The sequence below is a fragment of the Sesamum indicum genome, linkage group LG8 (genome assembly GCF_000512975.1).
Source record: "Sesamum indicum cultivar Zhongzhi No. 13 linkage group LG8, S_indicum_v1.0, whole genome shotgun sequence".
Lineage (NCBI taxonomy): Eukaryota > Viridiplantae > Streptophyta > Magnoliopsida > Lamiales > Pedaliaceae > Sesamum > Sesamum indicum.
Genome location: NC_026152.1, coordinates 8,456,328 through 8,471,530, shown reverse-complemented (window position 1 = coordinate 8,471,530; position 15,203 = coordinate 8,456,328). Strand labels below are relative to the sequence as shown.

General features: G+C 35.4%; 3 protein-coding genes across 3 annotated transcripts; 1 reads left to right on the top strand and 2 right to left on the bottom strand.

Moving 5' to 3' along the window:
* LOC105167954 (transcription factor bHLH112) lies at window positions 1,191-4,276 on the top strand. Its single transcript, XM_011087850.2, has 7 exons — window positions 1,191-1,746; window positions 1,993-2,641; window positions 2,732-2,845; window positions 2,947-3,012; window positions 3,097-3,162; window positions 3,283-3,339; window positions 3,600-4,276. The coding sequence occupies exons 1-7, from the start codon at window positions 1,439-1,441 to the stop codon at window positions 3,747-3,749; spliced, it is 1,410 nt and encodes a 469-aa protein (XP_011086152.1). The 5' UTR covers window positions 1,191-1,438; the 3' UTR covers window positions 3,750-4,276.
* On the bottom strand, window positions 8,332-9,766 carry LOC105167952 (U-box domain-containing protein 8-like). Its single transcript, XM_011087849.2, has one exon. The coding sequence runs from the start codon at window positions 9,567-9,569 to the stop codon at window positions 8,466-8,468; it is 1,104 nt and encodes a 367-aa protein (XP_011086151.1). The 5' UTR covers window positions 9,570-9,766; the 3' UTR covers window positions 8,332-8,465.
* LOC105167951 (G-type lectin S-receptor-like serine/threonine-protein kinase At1g11300) lies at window positions 10,990-14,759 on the bottom strand. The gene is made up of 7 exons (XM_011087848.2): window positions 13,339-14,759; window positions 12,988-13,095; window positions 12,674-12,840; window positions 12,385-12,595; window positions 11,998-12,235; window positions 11,766-11,916; window positions 10,990-11,642 (listed from the first exon to the last, which is right to left on the bottom strand). The coding sequence occupies exons 1-7, from the start codon at window positions 14,618-14,620 to the stop codon at window positions 11,334-11,336; spliced, it is 2,466 nt and encodes an 821-aa protein (XP_011086150.1). The 5' UTR covers window positions 14,621-14,759; the 3' UTR covers window positions 10,990-11,333.

The window sequence follows — 15,203 nt, the reverse complement described above, 5'->3', positions numbered from 1 at the left end:
TTCACATAAAAATATAAAAATTAATTAAACACATATATTCTTATCCAAACCAGATTCAAATTAATAATATCCTAAAATTAGAAAAAAAAATACTATTAGCTATAGAATTGAAAAAACTATCATTTTTAGTCTTATAAGTTAGACCCATGTCATTAGTCCTACTAATTATGAGATTAATACTTTTAATCACATAACTTACAAAAATTAGCACTTTTGGTCATCATACATTTTTTCATCTACAATTTAACGATTTAGGTTACGTGCCTAACACGTTGCCATTAAGTATTTCTAGTTGGAGGAAATATTGATGAGTTTTTTAATAGTAGCATATGAGTGTTTCATTTGGCCTACTTGATTCACTAATAGATGACATGATTCTTTGTGTTACATCTACTTGGCTTCAATTTTTAGAAATATGGGAATAATATAATTCAATTTTTGTGGGATAAGAGAAATAGCTATGTTTTTTGCCCTAATTTCCTTCAAAATTTATTTTTTCCCTTCAAATATTGTTATATTTTCCCCCAAAATGGTCCCAAGTTGGAAAATAAATCAACTTGCTCTCCAGCCAAAGATACTTAACGATTAAATGTTAGGGACGTGCACTACACTATTAAATTATAGAGAAAAAAGTGGATGAGGACACAATTTTTATAAGTTATAAGACTAAAAATGCTAATCTTGTAATGAATGGGACCAGATGTGAAACGGCCCTAACTTATGGGACCAAAAATGTTATTTCTTCTTATATAATAAAATATGATAAATAATTATTATTAATGGTTAAATAAAAATTGATTCAAAAATTTAGATTATGCATCGTGAAAACTCTTTGTACAAATATTTTTACCATAACTTTTAGTTTTGATAAATGTTTTAGTCACACTCGCAAAAACTATTAGCAACAACCATTGCGTGACTATAATTATTTATTTTTAATTATAATAATTAATCATAATCAAATATTAAATTTCTTCTAATATAACTGTGATATTTAAGAAAACCCAAGTCGAATAAATTTTTTTAGAAACAATTTAAAAAGTACATAGAATTATACCACACGCAAATGGAGAGAATTTCTTTATTTTTTCTTTTTATATTTAATTTCGTTTGTCTCCCCAAGTTTTGGTTTATCTAATCAATATCTCTTACAAATGTCAACCTGATTTCAATAGTTTAATTGTACGTACCCTCTCCAACTGTTTCACACGTTGAACTTTGTTGGTCCATCTGCGTATAAATACACACACACAACATCAGCCATGGAATTCACTTTCATGTGAACCAAACTTGACAAAGGTGCAAAGATTCGAGTATATATATATACATCGCCAGACAGCAGAACAGGAGAAAAGAACTGAAGAACAAGGCCACGTTGAAAAGTTCACAAAAATTTTCAAGATTCTTGGTGGTTATAATAAAGTTAAGGATATAGGCTATGGCAGAAGATTTTCAAGGGGGTGTTTGTGGAGGAAACTGGTGGAATCCGCAGAGAAATCTCTTTGGCTCGTCGCCATGTGCGTCCGCAATCAACGACATGGGAAGCTTTGGGTGGCTGCAGAACCATGACCTGATGATGGACGTGAGCACTGCAAGGTCAATCAGTGATGATTCTGCCTGTTCGGCGGCCTCCGATGGCGCCAGCTCTGTACTAATTCAAGACGTACAGAAACCTCAGCAGCCCACCGGCGATGGAAACATGCCCATGTTTGCCTCAACTACGGATGATTGGAATCAAGATTTGCTGTAAGTTTTATCTGTTTATATATTCATTAATTAATATATGTTGCTTTAGTCCAGTTCTTGGTGATGATCTCAGTGTTATTATTGAACTCGTTTTGTCCCATTAATGATCACTTGCCCTAATGGTCCAAAACTTTCGGTAGTGCCCTTAAAAAAAGCTGAGTGCTTTCGGACTTGTTTTCTTTGTAATCATATGGCCCAAGTTGATCCAAGAAAAATGATCATTCTCTTCCTCTTGTCATCTTCCAGCCATGATCATAGTGGAAGATCAGAGGATGATTATTCTCGCATGTTGCAAGAAGCTGCAGGCCTGAATTATCGGCTAACAACCACGGACGTTGTCGATAAGTGTCCTGATCAAAACCACAAGAACTGGAGCGCCAAGAACTTTTGTGAAGATTCTTCCATTAACCCTTTCAAACAAGTGAACAATCAGAGCTTTCCTCTCGAGCCGCAGCCATCAAATTCCTTAACTAGTTCAACTCAATGTGTTCCAACTAATTCCCAAGGGCTATCCACCACCTTTCCATTGATGAATTCAGCTTCTTATAGCTACAGTACTTCGTCCTTGTTGCAAACTTTATTTGACACAGATTCCGATCAGCCTCATGAGCAATCTTTGTTAGATAATCAGGCGACAAACTATTCATCTTACCCGAATCATCGGATTAATTCGACTGAATTTTTGCCCAGTTTAACTAAAGCCCCGACTACATCAAAGCCCTCTTTGGCAAAACAACAGCCTGCTAATCATTTGCCGTTCACTAATAACACAAGCTTCTGGAATGCCATGGCTGCGGCTTCGGGTGCAAATGTTCTCCCTTCAACTCAACCCCGTTTCCTTCCTCCTCCTATGATTAACAGTGCAAAATCTAATCTCCCAAACATCAGTGCAAAGGTAAATATATGTACAAGTCCATATATATTAGCATGTACCTAGGGTTTCTCGAGTTGACCTATTAATGCAGAAAGATTTCAAAATTTTCAGCATCATAAGGAAGAAGATCCCAAAGACTTAGCCTCAGCGGTGAAGAAATTTAGCAACGAACCTTCATTTAAGCGTCCGCGAATCGAAACTCCATCACCACTACCAACCTTTAAGGTATATAATATATCGAGCTTTCGAACAAGATGATTAAAGGCATAATTTCTTTCCTTATCCTTGCATTGAAATGGATTATAACTTTGAGTTTTTTCAAACAGGTGAGGAAAGAGAAGCTAGGGGACAGAATTACTGCTCTCCAGCAGTTGGTTTCACCTTTTGGAAAGGTAAAAATTTTGTCTCTTTTCCTCCATGTTTTCGTCACAGGTTCAACAGTACTATGTACAACTGAAAGTTTGTTACTCTTACAGACTGATACTGCATCAGTTCTCCATGAAGCGATCGAATACATCAAGTTTCTCCACGATCAAGTCAGTGTATGTAATTCCCATTATTACAATATAAGTCCCAGGCTAGGATTCCACTCAGACTTGTGATTTCTTAAAGTTATACCTTTCTATGTTTTGATGTACATATATTATGTTGTTTGCTTTCAGGTATTAAGCACTCCGTATTTGAAAAATGCAACTCCTCCACTACAACGTTGTCCACAGGTAGGACCTGATGAAAGTTAATTAATTTCAGTTAGTTCCACTTAGCCCCATCCACCAATTGAAAATTAATGTTCAAAGTTGCTTGTTTTTTTTACTGTACAAGTATATATACAAGACTCCCAGATTAAACTTTTACTAGTATTTTGGACTAAATGTCCAGCTCCTCGTTTAAAATTTTTAAGCTCTTAATAGTACTGTACATTAGACGTAATAATCACTGCACGTATATAGCTAAATACGTTACATATATGCATGTGCAGGCCGGTGATAAAAACAAAGATCAAGAAGGTCCAATACAAGACCTAAAAAGCCGGGGTCTTTGCCTTGTACCGATCTCAAGCACCTTCCCGGTCGCTGCTGAGACCACTGCTGATTTCTGGACACCTACATTCGGAGGAAGCTTCAGGTAGAGGAGAAAGGGAAACAAAATAAAACTCACAAAAAGAAAATGATGTCAATTCTGATAAAAAGGTAGGATGGGAGAAGATAATGCAGAAAAAGGAAGCAACATTGTTGTATTCTGCAAGTATTGAGGAAAAGCAAGACAAAGAAAAAGGAGGAGGGAAAGAAGTGACCCTCCAAGGAAGACAGCCCACCCTGGGCCAGGAGTATCAAGTTAGTTGTTTGCAAATGATTAAGGATTTAACACAAATTAAATAAGTTTAATCTGTATTATAATTGATGATATTAGGACAGGAACAGGTGCTAAATTTTGCTTTACGTTAATCAGAATAGGAGACATGATAATTGATTAACGACATTATGTGATTCATCAGCTGAATTTAGCAGTGAGCTAACTATTAATTAAATGGAGAGGTTTTGTTCCTGTTTCTATATTTTTCTTGTTGGGACATATCCACCAACGTTAAATTATGCAAAAGTTGGAAACGATGGAAAGAAGATTAAATATATAAAGGCGTTATTTTATTTTGTTGCATTTGAGAGATAGAAATTCGATAACTTTTTAATTTGTTTACTAGTTAGGAAGAGATTGTAGCTAGCTAGTGGATCATGCTTTTAGGGTTTCTCTTTTTCTTAATTTTGGGTTTAATTATTTAGGGTTTCTTGATATTATTATTGAAATGGGGCTAGGATTGGTTGGTGCATGCGGGTGTCTACAAAGAAAGAAGCCGCACTCTATGATTTTATGGGGTTTCTTTCTTTCTTTCTTTTCTTTTCTTTTTTTTATGTAATGACTTGTATTTTATGATAGAATGATTCGTAAATAAATATTTAAATTTACTTGTAGTGAAAATTTGGGGTATTAATTAAAATAAAAGTGAAAAATGATAGAAAGTAAATGAAGTATTTAAAAATATAATTTATTGTTTTTAATTTTATTAGTAAGTTGTAAAAGCAGATCGAGGAAGTTGTTTATAATTTTTTATAAATTAAACTCGTTTTCATCTGTTACAGACACTATATATATGCTGCTCATTTTTACCCGAGCTCGAAAAATCATATGAAATTTCCTTGTATTAGATCATATTTTTTTACCATTAATTATAGGGTAAATTATTACAACAAGTTCTCTTAAATTTTTTTATAGTTACAAATATTTTTTTATTATTTGAAAAATTATAAGTACACCTTTAAAATTATAGTGGACGTCCAACAAATACCCCTTATAATGAGCTGCCACGAGGGTTGTTTGTTAGACCGTTAATTCCAAGAGAGGTATTTGTAATTCCAAGGGGAGAGTTCGTTGTAATTTACCCTTAATCAAATGGAATAACCTACCAAAAGAAGAAAAAAAAAAAAAGAAAGAAAAGATACAAATGTCACAGAAAATTCTAACCCACTCTGGATTTTTGGTAACCTGAACCAATTATATAGTAAGTGCGATAAATTTATTGTATAATTAATATACAATTCAGAAAATATAATAAATTACATAATAAATATATTACACTTAAATTATGATTGATTTAATTTTATCCAACTTGATTTGAATAAAAAATTCTCAAACATAAGTGAGATTTACGCACTATTAATTAATGAGTTAGTTTGTTAGAATTATGAGAGTGCGGGTGATGATTGAAGCTTAAATAAGAAGAATCCATACATATATACGACAAAATTAAGGACAAAAGTATCACGAAAGTAGTTTTATAGTTTCAGACATTATTGATGGTATATCTGTTGGCATCTGCTTTTGTAAATCTTTTCGATGACTTGAATTCGATGGATTGATCAATCAATAAAGAAAAAGAAAAAGACTTGAACTTGATGGGCTGATGGCTATCGTACCATACATTCCAGCATATATCATGGATAACTACCTCTGCCCCAAACAATTCTATTCTCAATATTATATTTCTTACTACATGTGTCTAATGATTGTCTTCAATAAAAGTTTTAAGTTATTAGAACAAATTAATGTTTAATATTTCTAACACATTTTTTCATATATAAGCTGGTAAATTATTTTTTTGTTTTTCATAAACATCGCATATACGTGATTTTCTTATATATAATAATTGAGCAGATGGAATTCAAACTCAAAATCTTTTATTTAGTCCAATCCATATGGCAGGTCAACCAAATTATTTTTGACTAAAGATAGTCTGGTTAGAAAATGATTTGTTACAATAAAGTCAATAGTAAGTCACTTAGAATAGGTATGAATTTTTATTCAATTCTTTTGCTATTATCAACAATAAGATCTATTTGTTATAGGAAAAAATGAAATTTATCCCCCCGTGACATGAAAAATGAGCAAAAAATTTCCTGTAAAAAATAAAATAACAAATTGCCCCATATGGTTTGAAAAATGAAACAAATTACCCCCTCTCTCTAAACCATTGATAGGGGGTAATTTGCTTCATTTTTAAGATGCGAGGAAATAATTTGCTATTTTTTTTCATATAAAGATATTTGCTTATTTCACATATTACAGGGGATAAATTACATTTAATCCATATATTATATGAAAACAACGTCATGGATAATAAATATAATTTTTTAAATAATAAAAACTATTACAAACAACATGAGAAGATGATGTTATAACTATCCCTAATATTTATTTTTCAGAGAACAATCTAAAAAGAAAAAGCATCAAAGAATGATGATGAAGTTGGAAAAAAGAAGCATGTATAAGCATGATGCGTTCAAAACTCCTTTATTTGTCTTCTCTGTGAAGTTTTACAGAATTGAAAAAAGTGTAATGCTGCTTTATGCACCTCCAGACTTCACCCTAAAACTCATCTATCTGTATTTCTTAATTCGATTTTGGGGTGATACAAAAGTAAAAGAAGAATATGAGGGGCCCATCGGATAAAATCATCAAATTATTTGGATCGTCCATTTCAATTTCTGCTTTGTCAGCTTGTACTTGCCAGTATTGTACTTAAAATCTTCTAATGTTGTTCAGGATCAAATCAAATTAAGGATGTTGCGCTAAGTTATGATGAAATAATTAAATTACATTATAATTATTATTATTATTCTATTTAATTTCTCATATTGGTACCCCCACCCTCGGGTTATTACCTGAGCCACTCTGACCCAACCCAGCTCGTTCCTCCTCCGACCCGGTCAAATTCCAAGTTGTAATCCGACCCATGCCTAAACGAATTTTCAGCCCATATAAACTGTCCAGCCCATTAGAATCTGATTAGGGGTTACACCTGTCAGGCGGGTCAGTATGGATTCAATAAACCAGACCCAATCTGCTTCCACATTACAATCCATATTCAGATAGGGAGACTCTGATTGAGGTGTTCACATGGAGCTATCAGAAAATTTTAAATCAATTAAGTGTAATATACTTTCAAATAATTAGTACATAATTGAAAATTTGAAAGAGAATGATGAATTACATAATAAGAATAATCATACAATTTCTTGAGTCCCACCAAAACCATTATTGGTGGGAATTTTCCTGGAGCAGTCGAACAACGACCATATCTAACTGAAAAAGACAAGAGTTTAAAAGATAATATATAACAATAGCAACTCGGAGTTAATCAGCATCACCAGGGTTCTGATATTCTTACAGACCGCACGTTGCTTTAATATATGCCAGCAGCAATCATCATCAAAGAGAAATATTCATTGGTGTCCAAGTTTTCAATCAGCTTGGTTGCGTTTTACAGTGGCAGGCAGGAGGAATCAAATCCAATCATGTACGTCCACTCATCAAAGGTTTCCATTCCCACAATCAATCTACGCCAGTTTACCATCAAATTACCCCTTACATGGTAATACCAAAGCAAAGAATCAGACATATTTAAGGTCGCAACTTGAAAGTTGTTTACTCACCAAATGCAGAGTAATAACTTTCTAACAAAATGTCCTACCAACTCAAACTCATCATTTTGCAAGGACAACAAACCTTAACTTCCAAACACAAGGAACAGTCATTGAGTTATGATTTATGACAGGTAAGATCAAGTAAAATTTCATGGTCTTAAACCCCAGAATTCGACTCCTTGATACGAGAATATGGTCGACTCGACCTGTGCCAAATAGTCCTTGAGCTACATAATGTGAAATCTTAAGGAATCATGTAACAAGTCATTTTATCACAAATGGGAACAAGCAAAAACTCATCTATAGCTGATTCTACATGCCGAAATATGTTCTGACGATTATTGGCTTAAAACTAAACTCGCTAATGCTGATGTACAAACAAGCAATACCAAAACCATCATCATAGTGCTGATTACAAATGATTGCAGCTGCTTATCCAACACCAGAAATAGAGCCCGTTGGACAATCATACTTTGTCAATAAATATAAAGACTACAAAAGTAAGTATGCAATCAACTATTCCAACTTTCTAGTGCAGTACCTAAACACTTGCAAACATAGTGTATGCGCTGATGATTGTAAACATGAGTTCAACAAATAAATAAGTCGATTAATAGAACAGATGTTTGGTATTCACCACAACAGCAAAAAACAGGACCGGAATTAAATCCCAGATGGTGTCGTGTTTTATTCAAAATGTACAACAAAAGATCTAGATCTGCACTATGTCCTCATTCTTTTGTACACAGAACTATCAAGAACAGCAAAAATTACCCAAAATCTATCTATTCACCTCCAAAGGGGCAAACTTCCATCACAGCTTATTAGCACTTTCACTCTCATGAACTCTGCTTCAACTACCAATGCAATCACACATTTTTCCTCTTCCCTTGTAATACTTGGATGAAAGTTTTAGCATTTCGCCTCACCTTTTCATTGTCATCCTCCAACAATGCAACACATATCTCAAACAAACCTTCTCTCAGTGCTTCCAGAAGCATCTTTTCGCTATAACTACACAAAGAACTCAAGGTTAACAGAGCGTATTGCACACCCCTCGAACTCCCATTTTTCAGAACCTCGACCAGGATATCCAAAAACCCACTACACTGAATCATGTCATCCCGTGCAAATTCACATTTTGCCAATAGGCCCAGAACCTCCACGGCTCGTTCCAGGCCCGAATTAGCATTCTGGATTAAAATGGGCACGACAAGGTTTTGTATGGCACGAATGCGATTATCGGGGAACAAACAGAGCGTGAACAACGTAGTGGCTGCTTCTTTCCTCTCCCTCGAATTTCCCATTTGTAGGAGGGATACCAAACCTGGAATGGCATCCGGGTACGACCCGATTGTGACCTTGTTCACTTCCAGAACGGCAAGGCTAGTTAACACCGTGGCAGCAACCGCGCGGGTATCCCCAAGGCCGCAGCGAAGGGCCTGAACCACCTTCCCAACGACACCTTCCACGACCAAGCCCACCTTGCTGTCGTCATCCAGACTCAATATAAGCAGCAAATGAAGGGCCTTTTCTTGGAGCCCGGACTCGATCGAATCGACACAGTCCAAAACCGCGGACACGGCCCCCGACTCAGCCAGTCGCCGACGAATCGCAGAGTCACTCTTACAAATCCGGCTGAGTTGGTCGAGCGAGCTGAGTTTTTCCTCCAAAGGGGATGAAGGAGAAAGCAAAGCGTGGACTAGGGTTTGTGGGTTGGGAGGGTATTGGTGAGGTTTGGGGAAGGAAACGAGGGTGTAATTCGAAATAAGGCTGCGAAGGGCGTGGTTGGGAATGAGGGAAGGAGGGTCGGATAAGGGCAGCTTGGAAATCGGACAGGTACGGTGGCCGGCGTCCAACCACTGCTGGATAGATGGGCGATCGAAGGTGTGACCCGATGAGAGAATAACCGGGTCGGACATTATCTCCAGAGAAATCGGGCACTTGAAGTCGTCGGGAAAGTGAGAGGCCATGCTATTTTCTTGATCTACTTTTTCCTTCTATTCTTAATTTTCGCTTTTTGTGTTTTTCGGGTTTCCGTGTATAATATATATATTTATATGAAACGTACTTCTGTCGTAGATGAGAAATGACTGACGATGAGAGAGAGAGAGGGAGAGAAGAGGGTTTATGAGGTTTAGGTGAATTCAAGACTTCGACAATATTAATACGTGAGGCGGAGAAGCTCATCTGCTTTCTCAATTTGTCTTTCTTTCTCATAAATAGCTTTCGGAGTGTGAGTTCCCTGCCGCTGGTTACTGACTTCGCCCATGTCCCAAAATTGCGCAATAAAATATTTGTCTTCAAGTTTTTAATTTTAGAATTAATTAAGTTTAGATTCCCTTTAAAAATATAAATGATATATTTCTCCAAAAATACTCAAAATCATATTTACACCCTTTTAAAAACTCATCATTTATGCATAATCTAATTTTATCAAGGTTTGAACGAAAAATACTAATGTTAATAATAAAAAATTATATAAATTTTCAATTTTACCATTAATTCGACATTTTTATGTAATAATTTTGAATATATAAGAAAAAAAATGTAATAATATTAGCATCACCCATAATATATTACATTTATCCCCTTATAAATACGAATATATATAGTGGAATTTTTTCTATTTCTATTAATGGTCATTCCAAGTATTTTCTTTGCATCTCCTAAATCTTTCATTTCAATGTTTTTGCCCAAACTTTTTTGAAGATCTTTAATCAACTCAAGATTTGGACTAGCTATTTACATGTCATTAACATACAATACAAGAAAAATAGGAACATTGTGACCATACTTAAAATAAAAACAGTGATCATAGGTGCTTCTTGTGAAGTGTAAAGAAAGCATGAATAGGTCAAATTTTTTATTCCATTGCCTTGGAGACTGTTTTAAATCATAAAGAGATTTCTTTAATAAGCAAACATGATTAGGTTTAAGTTTATCAACAAAACCTTCCAGTTGATGCATGAAAATTATTCATCAAGATCACCATGTAGAAAAGCAGTTTTAACATTCATTTGTTTTAATTCCCACTTAAAATGAGCAACTAAGCAAGAGAATTCTAATAGTAATATATTTAACAACAAAGGCGAATATTTCTGTATAGTCAATTCCTTTCTATTGGGTAAATCCTTCAACTACTAGTTTAGCTTTAAATCTAGTTGTTTTATTTTCTTAGTTTATTTTATACACTCATTTACAGTCTACTATTAGATTTAAAATTAATACACTACTAAGATTCAACATCTTATAAACTTATAAAATATCTTATAAAACGTAACAACTTATAAAATGTTTTAGAGAAGCTTAACCAAATACCCTCTTGATTAGCATTTCGTTTCATATAGATATAACGCAAATTTCAAATAAAAATTAATAAATAATTAAAGATGAATGAAATGATTTATTTCGAACGATCATAAAAATAGTATGTTGTAGTTTCATTGAGATACCCAATAAATGTACGTAAGATGGATCTCGAGTTCAACTTATCACCCACTAATCTTTTGGCCCACGGGAATCTCCCCAAATCTTCAAGTACTTGTAGGAAGAAGATTGATCATGTCATATCTCATATCTTGGACATAATCTTAGACGATGTCGTATTTAGTAATTTGGCAGCAGTTCGAAGTGTGTAGCCGATAGGTAACTTCGGAAAACTCGTCATGAACAAAACTGTTGATCTTATTCAAGCGAATAACTGTCGGATCGCCATTAACAATACCAATTAAGTTCTATCGGCCTTCGACAATTCTCACAGTGAAATTGGTCACAGAACATATATTTGGATTCATCTGTGAGCATTCTGATTCTGAAGACATCTGAATTGCAGTAAAAGGTGGTTGCTTGGGACGAGGGAGCTCCACAATCTCACTACTCAGCATCGACAGCACTGTCTTAGTATTTGGTCTATCCGCTGCTGCTTCTTGAACGCACAGAAGTCCTACGTTTGCATACCTTACTACATCAGGTTCCATACGAGGATCATATATTATCGGATCAACCAAATTCATTATCTTGTCTTCATTCCACAATTTCCAGGCCTGGAAATATCCATAAGACAACAAAAGATTAAATTTGGAATAACACAATCATAAGTAGCCAGTTATGTTTAGCATAATCCTATAAAAAGTTATTTACTTTTCAGAATGTATATATCAACTTACATATGCTATTAGGAAAAGTTGTTGATCTTCATGATAAAAGCTGGTATTCCTCCTCCCACTCAAAATCTCTAATAGCAGGACACCGAAACTGTAGACATCTGATTTTTCCGAGAATATTCCACGTAGAGCATATTCTGGGGGCATATAGCCACTGCAAGAATGAGATTTAGCATGAGCAGTGCTGTCATGTAAGAAGCATATATATAACTGAAACAAGGCAATACAAGCTCACTATGTCCCAACAACCCTTGTTGTATTGGCTTGATCTTCCTTGCAACAGAAAATCCTCGCCATACCAAAGTCAGAAATTTTTGGGTTCAGCTCCTCATCCAACAAGATATTACTAGCCTTCAGATCTCTGTGAATAATTCTTAACCTGGAATCCCTGTGAAGGTACAGGAGGCCTCGACAGATCCCCTCGATAACGACTATGCGTGTTTGCCAATCAAGAAGCAGTTGTTTATGTGAATCTGACAAGTGTTTGTTCCAAAATATTGCGAGTTCAAACAAAATAGAACAGTTATCAACAAAATTCTAAATTATGATTAACAGCATATATATAGGGCTCTATTTCGGAGAAAAAAATATGAATTTGGAAACATGGCAATCATTGACTTACCAAAGAGATAAGAATCCAAGCTTCCATTGGGCATATATTCGTAAACCAGCATTTTTTCTTCATGATCAACACAGCAGCCAAGGAGTCGGACAAGATTGCGATGCTGGAGCCTAGAGATTACCTCAACCTCATTCATGAACTCCTCTAGCCCCTGGTTGGAGGATCTTGCCAGCCTCTTTACAGCAATTTCCTGTCCATTTGGTAATTTTCCCTGAAACCAGAAACTGAATCACATTTGTTGCACATTAACAAAACTTAAATATCTGAAGTGGGGAAAAGGATTCAATACTTTGAAAACTGGACCAAAGCCACCCTGTCCAAGCTTATTCGTTGTGTCAAATTTTTTTGTGGCGTTTGAGAGCGTCCCGAACTTAAATAACGGTAATGCTTCAAGTTTAACTCCATGCATATTGTGTTTGGCAATCCTATCTTCCGAACACCCTGTATCTGCTTCCCCTGTTTGGACCGTATCAGCTCAGTTTTTTGCTTTCTTCAAGCTTTACAATTAGAAAAAGGAACAACAAATGTTTGGACAATATAGCATCTTATAATTATAAGTTAGATATATTAAGCATCTCCAAATAAAGTTGAATGAACACATACCTCTGAACTTGAGAAACAACTTCCGCATAAAGTGTGCACATAAAAGGATTGATACAAATGCTAGAACCACTATCGCAGCAGTGACTGCTTTCCAGTATTGTTTGTAACCTGCAAAAGTTTACAAGAGGCAGAGAACAAACATTCCAGCTTTCATCGGGCTGCAGGCATAAAACTAAGAAACTCCAGTATTCCTAATAGAGAAAAGAAATTCTAAACAAATGACATGCATATCAGGGATTTTTTTTTGGATAATTATCATGCATATCAGGATAATGTAGCAAGAGTTGTGTATAACAATGATGATGAATCTGATGACAAAAACTCTCTTGCAAAGTCGAAAAGATGTATTACTTAGTTCTTTATGTGCCACTCGAATGTAAAGGTCTGGACCAACATCAGAGAACTTTTGTACATCAATTAAGCTTCCAGCCCATGTCATACACCCGATTCCAGCATAATATGCATAAGCTATACAAGAACAATTGCTCAAGCACTGGCTCCTGCAGTCTGCATCTGGAGCCGGAAGCCACTTAACATGATCCGGCAACTTTACTTGGCTCAGCTTCAGAAACACATCTTCTTTTCCTACAGGATTTTTCTTCTGACACCGGAGGGGAGTTCTCCTCGTGCATCCACTAGACCAAGTTCCTGCATTCCACTCATCTTTATTTTTGGGTTCATACCCTGGAAAACACGAGCATATCGGTTCGTCCTGAGCATTGCAGCTTGCAAAAGGTCCACAAGTACCATAGATATCACACTCATTTACTATAGATGACCATGTTATCAGCCACTCCCCCTTCTCATCAGACCACAGCTTCTCCTCTAAGTTCCCTGATGACTTCAAGACATAATACATCAAAATAGACGAATTTAAATTGGTAAAGATCAAATATGCACTTCCAAGATGATCATTCACAACATCCATTCCATGTTTGTAGAAGGATTTCATGTAAGGCATCCCAAGAAAGATTTGACCGTTCCATGGGCCACTGCGCCAATAAGGATATCCATTCTTCCAGACAAAGGATTGTGGAATCTCTAGAGGCTCAACGGTAGTTGTAAAATTACCAAGTCCTGGATCCTGAGGACTTCGCCATGATGTCAGTATATTCTTCTCATCTGTTCTTAAATCTGTACTAAGTTTCATCTTTTCTACGAAAGAATCCGACGCATGTTCAAAACTCTCCCAAATAGTCCGACCATTGGAGTTATCTCGTAACACCAGATTCCCTGTATTAAAGAGCATTGCAGTAGAATTTGCCACATAACTCGAAAGATTAGATGACCACACGATCTGCTTTTGTCCGTCCAAGATCACGAGATTGCCATCTCCTGATATCTCCACTGTTCCAGTAGAATCATTGAGAGGCTTGTCCCTATTAGCTACCCATATAGCAGTCGTCACGGGGATATTGAACATCACACCAACATAACGGTGGCTACTGTTCACAGGGCTGAAAAAACCAAATTTGAATTTCTGCCCTTTGGAAATCAAAGTTTCAGGGTCACGAATAGATTGATTAACCTCTATGGTGTGAATCGCAGCAGTAAAACACAAGAAGAAACAAGAACATATAACCAAAAGGACTGGAAGCATAGAACATGGGTTTGTATGGTGGCTAAATCCCATGAATTAGCAAGTTTTCATCTGAAATCTTGGAGATGAAATAATTCCCATGTTTGATCATCAATACCTTCATATTTTTCTTTGATCTGATGTGCATGTTTTTTTCCAAGAAAGAGAGTTTGAGGAAGATGCGGAAACATCATTTTTCAGCAATCAATTCTTATGTAATATGGGTTGTTTAGTAAAAGACATGAAAAAGACGTCTCTACCCATGAAAAAAGGCAAATCTTACCAAATTGAACTCACCATGTCCAAATTAAGTTAAATGAACACATACAACAATAAGGAAATATCTTGAATTAGACAGTGAAACCATAAACAATTGAGTTCTTCCATTACCCAAAACCTAAGCAACATATTTAGAGATAAGTGGATAATGTACTCAACAAATTTGGGCCATACACATTTAACGGATCGACCCAAAAATTATATATATATTAATATTTTTACATATTGGATTGATTAGGGGTTGAATTATGTTTAAGTATGGCATGTTAAAAGATTGATCTACTGAAGAATTCATAGTGTTCAACCCAAACGTTGAAATTGAATATCTAAACTACAAAACTCTTTGTATTGATGATAT